Source organism: Scophthalmus maximus, chromosome 17, assembly GCF_022379125.1.
Source record: "Scophthalmus maximus strain ysfricsl-2021 chromosome 17, ASM2237912v1, whole genome shotgun sequence".
NCBI lineage: Eukaryota > Metazoa > Chordata > Actinopteri > Pleuronectiformes > Scophthalmidae > Scophthalmus > Scophthalmus maximus.
This window is the reverse complement of record NC_061531.1, coordinates 16,991,545-16,997,417: the sequence shown is the minus strand read 5'-3', so window position 1 is coordinate 16,997,417 and position 5,873 is coordinate 16,991,545. Positions and strand designations below refer to the sequence as shown.

The window sequence follows — 5,873 nt, the reverse complement described above, 5'->3', positions numbered from 1 at the left end:
AAAAGCAAAAGACACTTCCGGTTATGTTTTTTTTTTTCTTCAAAAAAATAAAATCACCACAGAACCGTTGTTAAGTTTAAAATATATTCTTTAACAAATCGATAATTTGAACAATTAATTCATGGGATGATATATATATATATATATATATATATATATATATTCATAAATGTATTATAATTTGCTCGATGTCAGAATAATCTTATAATTAAAATGTAATCAAATAACTGGCTGTAGAGTACTGTTTATTGGTTTTGTTTATCTCTATTCAACTAGGGTGAGAAAACATGTTTGAACATTTCTATGTTTTACATAATACTATTTATAACGGTATTCTAAAATTAGCCTAGTACTACGTACTATGATCATAAAGACTCATAATCAAGCGCACACACACCCACGTCAACCATAAAGTCAGCTGACGTTATGTAGAGAAAATCCGCATATAACTTTCGGTGAACACGTTAACAAAATAAAAGTTTTAATTCCACTGGAGTGAACGCAGGGGAGGCCGTGGTCACCTGATACCGACTGGAACGATGCTTTTACTTTGAAATGTCGAGGCAACTGTTACCTCCTGCCGTGGCACTTTTACTTTGAAAGGTCAGCGCTGTGCCCGGTTACTACACATTACTACAAGGACAGCTCAGGTCACTGTAGCTCAGCCAACGTCACGTTTTCGCCAGCGATTGTCAAGGTAAAGTGGACGTTTTGTTAAATTCGTTGTGGTTCTAATGTGCCTCGGTGTCCCGCCTGTGTTAGCGACACTCAAGGGGCCTGTTTCCGCTCGGGAGCAAAGCTTGGTTGCTAGCAACATGGTCCCAGTGCTACTTAGCCAATCGTTAGCATGCTAATGGCAGATCTGCTAACAGCTAATAATAAAGTGAGTGAGTCGCGGGGGGGGTGGGGGGTTGGGGATGGGTCGAGTCGCTGTGGCGTGATTACGACCCGTGGTTTTCATCCTGCAGACTTTGTTATGTGTGTAAACAGTGCTAGTTGCGACTCGAGTGTCGAAACATGAGCCGACATTTTAGCCTGTTAGCAAGCGTGTCGCCGGCTAAAGTTGAAGAGGTGCAGGGTGTCCGGTGGACTGTTTACCCCGGATTCAACCACTCACTGTTCGGCTGCTCCAGTCCAAGCTTGGCCGGTAGGGTTACCCCAGCACAGTGCCACACTCTGTTAGAGTATTTTTGATTTGATGCCACGTCCACCGCTTTTTATTCACAACGACACCACTGCAAATGAGTTCTCGTGTGCTACAACGTGAAGATGTGCTGGTGCAGTCGAGCTGCGTCTGTTCCCCTTCAGCTGGATTCGGTCCGTCGAGGTGCCCCTGGTCTTCGAGGGGGTCATCACGTGGACGTGAGTGCAGGGTCTGGGTTGTGTTCGCTGCACTGTGGGACCAGCACAACCCGGATCCAAGTACAACTGAAGTTTAACTGTCAGTGCCAGAGGCATCCGTTTTTCGTGACTAACGTGAAATGATGTCACGTCGTGAGCAGGTGGAAGTTAATAAGCTTACATACACCACGTAATCCTTCCATCAGCGCCCTCAAGTCACTACGATATTAAGACAATCCTTTGGAAGTTGCAACATGCACAGGCTGACAATGACAGATTTCTCATTCTTTGCATTTGACTTCCTTCTTTTGAAAGTGTTTGTGATCTCTCCCCCCCCTTCCTGTTTGTACTCTGCATCATGTATTCCACCTTCCCGCTTGCTGATCAAACCGCCCTTATTTTCACGTTTTCCACTATCTATACATCCGCTCATATTTTGCCGTTCCACAGTCACGCAGGCGCCGCGATGCGACGTGCACATCTCCTCCTGATCTCCTCGCTGCTGCTCCTCCTGGCCTTTCCCCTCGCGAGAGGGCGCTACAGTGACGACGACGGCGAGGACATAGTGGACTTCGACGACAATGACTTCGCCGAGTTTGAGGACATGAACGACGAGCAAGCGGCGGAGACGGAAACCGCCCCGCCGCCTCGTGCCTCGCAGACCTCGAAGCCCGAGGAGGACGAAGACGAAGACGAAGCCACCGTGGAGCTGGAGGACGGCCAGGATGGCTTCGAGGACTCGGAGACACAGGTATATTGCCAGCTTAATTGACAACATGTTTTAAAATTCATACAGAATCTGTAGCATACCTAATTTCAGTTTCACGTTTACACAGGATCAAGACATGTACAGGAAATATGACCAGGAGGAGTTTGAGGGGTTTGGAGACATGGAGGGGCCGGGCCACTCCATGAAGGACCCCCTTATAATCCACACAGTAAGCTGGCTTTGGTGTTAAAATCTTCTCGGAATCGAGTGTGACACACAATCTCCTGCTGGTTGTGATCTTCCTCGGCTCACATCGTGCAAAGGGGTTTCTGCTGTCTGTTAATAAAAACATATTTTCTAATGTATTTTAGGGCAACATTGTAGCTGCAGGAGTCCACCGTAAGCAAAATGAAACCAGGCAAAACTCGGATTACTTCACCGTTTTGTAGCTGCTGTTGAATTTTGTCAGTTAAACTGGATTCGCCTACTTTACATTAACTGTTTCCACGGAAGCTCAGTGACAATGAAACTGTAGCCATGGGCAACGGACTGCTTTTTAGCCTATCCTGCTGTATCGCCATAGGTTCCCGCACATCTGCAAAACAGCTGGGAGAGTTACTACATGGAGATCCTGATGGTGACTGGCCTGCTCGCCTACATCATGAACTATATCATTGGCAAGAACAAAAACAGCCGCCTGGCGCACGCCTGGTTCAACTCGCACAGAGAACTGTTAGAGAGCAACTTTGCACTAGTGGGTGAGTCTATCAACTGTGGATGAAATGCAACTCATGTTCTTGTGCTTTTTTTTTGCCCCTGGTCATAGTCAAATTGTTCATATGGTGTCATTAAATTGTATGTTAAGGTGACGATGGCACCAGTAAAGAAGCGGTGAGCACTGGTAAGCTGAATCAGGAGAACGAGCACATCTACAACCTGTGGTGCTCTGGCCGTGTGTGCTGTGAAGGCATGCTGATCCAACTCAAGGTTTGAGTGTTGTGTTATCATATCTTTGTATATTGTATTGTATTAAATATAGAGTCATGTCATTTATTAGTGTTCTACTCCAGTTTCTTAAGAGGCAGGACCTGCTCAACGTTCTGGCCAGGATGATGAGGCCTGTATGTGACCAAGTGGTAAGTAACAAACAAACTGCAATTTAAATCCGATTGTTTTCGAGCCTTTGAAATGGATGGAAAAGAATAGATATTCTGGACTATATAAGAAATATTGCAGTCCCAGTTTATTTTTGTAGCCCAAAACATCTTTCTGTTTGATTTGTAGCAAATCAAAGTGACTCTCAGCGACGACGACATGGACACTTTTGTGTTTGCCGTGGGCACCAAGAAGGCCACGGCCAAACTCCAGAAGGAGATGCAGGACTTGGTAAATATCCTCTACAACATTTTTATAATCACGCATGCTTTTGAATTTTGACGTCTCTGCCATTATTTCACCTCGTGGGTCCTAGACCGTGATTGTTTTGTTTTTATTCAATAGAGTGAGTTCTGCGGTGACAAGCCAAAGTCTGGGGCCAAGTATGGGCTCCCAGACTCCCTGGCTATTGTCAGTGAGATGGGCGAGGTCACTGATGGAGTGATGGACAGCAAGGTGAAGTCTGGCTTTTATTTTTTCATTTGTTTACTCTTGTCTCACATACAGTGTGATCTTATCATATGTAACACTGGAGAAAGGTCCCTTGATTTTGGCCATTAACAGGTTTTTCTGTAATTTGTTTGTTTTTGTTTTTTTTAGATGGTTCATTATATCACCAACCATGCTGACAAGATCGAGTCCATCCATTTCTCGGACCAATTTTCTGGTCCAAAAGTTATGCAAGAGTGAGTGTTTAATCTTTCATATGCCAGTTAGTATGTTTTTCTTTGTTTTCTATGTGGTACTAATAGTTCCTGTGTCATCTTTCAGGGAGGGTCAGCCCTTAAAGCTGCCCGAGACCAAGAAGTCACTGCTGTTTACATTTAATGGTGAGTATTTGGTCTCTCCTTTACCCCCATCATTTCATTTCATTGTTGTGTTTTATGGTTAATAAATGTGTGTTTGTGTGTAGTGCCTGGCATGGGCAACACCTCTCCCAAAGACATGGACTCTCTGCTTCCTCTCATGAACATGGTGATCTACAGCATCGATAAAGTCAAGAAGCTCCGTCTCAACAGAGAGGTGAGCAGGATTTTTAAATGCCCAGGTCGCTGGTGGTTCATCCAAAATGAACACCCACTTATTTGTTTTTGGAGGTTTTTGGATTGAAGTCTGAAGTGCTGCTATCATGACTCAACTGTATATCCTCCCTGTGTACAATTAGGGCAAACAGAAAGCTGACCGAAACCGGGCCCGCGTGGAGGAGAACTTCCTGAAGCAGACTCACGCTCAGCGCCAGGAAGCAGCCCAGACCCGCCGGGAGGAGAAGAAGAGAGCCGAGAAGGAGCGGATCATGAACGAGGAGGACCCTGAGAGACAGCGTCGTCTGGAGGTGTGAGCTCGGAAATTTGAAGGAATAGTTTGACATTGTAGGAATTATGCTTATTAATTATCCTGCTAAGAGATAGATGAGAAGATTGATACCACTCTCATGCCTGTTACAGTAAATATGTGGCTGGAGGCAGCAGCCTTATTATGGATGGACGTTCAAATCTAAATTACTGTTATATTTAGCTGGTTTTGTTTTGTTTCCCAAAATGATAATTTGCCATTTTATAGGGGTGTTGTGTGCTGGACATCAAAGAACCAGTCCTTTTTTTGTACTGATTAAACTGTTAATTCATGAACTTAAGAGATGATGGTGGGTGGATTTTATTGCCTTCTGAGCAGAGACAACTTTCTGTTGGCTTCCTATTTACTGTACAAAAAAAGAGATGAGCTACATTAAAGCAAAGCATTTCCCAAACTGAAAACCCCCACACTTAGTGAAAGAGCACTCATTCTCCCCCATTATGTTATTGTGTCTCAAATATTTGGTTTTCTGTTGTTTCAGGAAGCAGCCCAGCGTCGTGATCAGAAGAAGATTGAGAAGAAGCAGATGAAGATGAAGCAGATCAAAGTGAAAGCCATGTGAAATAACTTCCACAGGGATACAAGCACACGTGAAAGTAGTGCTCGGGTTTTTTTCTCCAGCTTCTCTCACCACAGCTCTGGCTCACGGTTGCTCCAGCTCCAAAAACCGACATCCTGTGCCTCTCGGTCTGTCAAGCGTCGCCGCTTGTGTCACCAACATGCTCCATTTTGGTGCGGCTACTCCTAAAAATGACTGTGATTGAACATCCGTGTCAAACGAGAGGGACTTTTTCCACCATCAAATCTGTCTTCACTATTCACATTATGATGTCTATATTTGTTTTTCTTCTCATCTAAAACTGTCTTCTCAAAATTAATCAAAGCTCTGTTTAAAAAGCTGTGCATCTCGGTGAGCATTTTTTTTAACTTAATGTGCTAAGAAGGAACACACTATTAGGTGGTATTGAGCCACATTTTTAAAAACTAATGAAAGCATTAGCATTAATATAATCTTTACCAATAATGTCGAGGAAATTTTTATTTTATATTTTGATTTTGGTTTCTTTCAGGCTGTTTCTAATGAATATCTGAGCAAACATAATAAAGTGCACTGGAGTCTGTTGGAAAACTGTCTGTTTGATTGGTTTGATTTGGATGATTGATGGGTGCAAATGTATTGTACAATGTAGGAACTGATACACAGACTTCTTGGTATCAGTAGTTTAAAAGAGTGAGGGTCTGTAACGGGTACCAGAATGGGTGAGGCTCAATGCTAAATTTAACTTTGGAGTCTGAACAAGATTTGGTTACATCA

The 5,873-nt window shown here is 43.7% G+C and overlaps 1 protein-coding gene across 2 annotated transcripts; it reads left to right on the top strand.

Moving 5' to 3' along the window:
* Positions 1-543: 543 nt before the first annotated feature.
* On the top strand, positions 544-5,687 carry ccdc47 (coiled-coil domain containing 47). 2 transcript variants are annotated; one of them, XM_047328056.1, is made up of 13 exons: positions 544-697; positions 1,792-2,092; positions 2,178-2,279; positions 2,634-2,808; positions 2,916-3,037; positions 3,121-3,186; positions 3,335-3,436; positions 3,551-3,661; positions 3,806-3,891; positions 3,977-4,035; positions 4,119-4,228; positions 4,371-4,538; positions 5,040-5,687. In XM_047328056.1, the coding sequence occupies exons 2-13, from the start codon at positions 1,808-1,810 to the stop codon at positions 5,118-5,120; spliced, it is 1,467 nt and encodes a 488-aa protein (XP_047184012.1). In that variant the 5' UTR covers positions 544-697; positions 1,792-1,807; the 3' UTR covers positions 5,121-5,687. The 2 variants fall into 2 exon arrangements, with proteins under 2 accessions (XP_047184012.1, XP_035471009.2); XM_035615116.2 differs by having other exon boundaries at positions 562-697; positions 1,800-2,092.
* Positions 5,688-5,873: the final 186 nt, after the last annotated feature.

What these genes read in the sequence shown, in the direction of transcription:
- ccdc47 (XM_047328056.1), top strand. Translation starts at nt 1,808, where the DNA reads ATGCGACGTGCACATCTCCTCCTGATCTCCTCGCTGCTGCTCCTCCTG. An exon ending in TCGAGGACTCGGAGACACAG is followed by an intron (nt 2,093 to 2,177) that starts GTATATTGCCAG and finishes ACGTTTACACAG; the next exon opens with GATCAAGACATGTACAGGAA. An exon ending in ACTGCTGTTTACATTTAATG is followed by an intron (nt 4,036 to 4,118) that starts GTGAGTATTTGG and finishes GTTTGTGTGTAG; the next exon opens with TGCCTGGCATGGGCAACACC.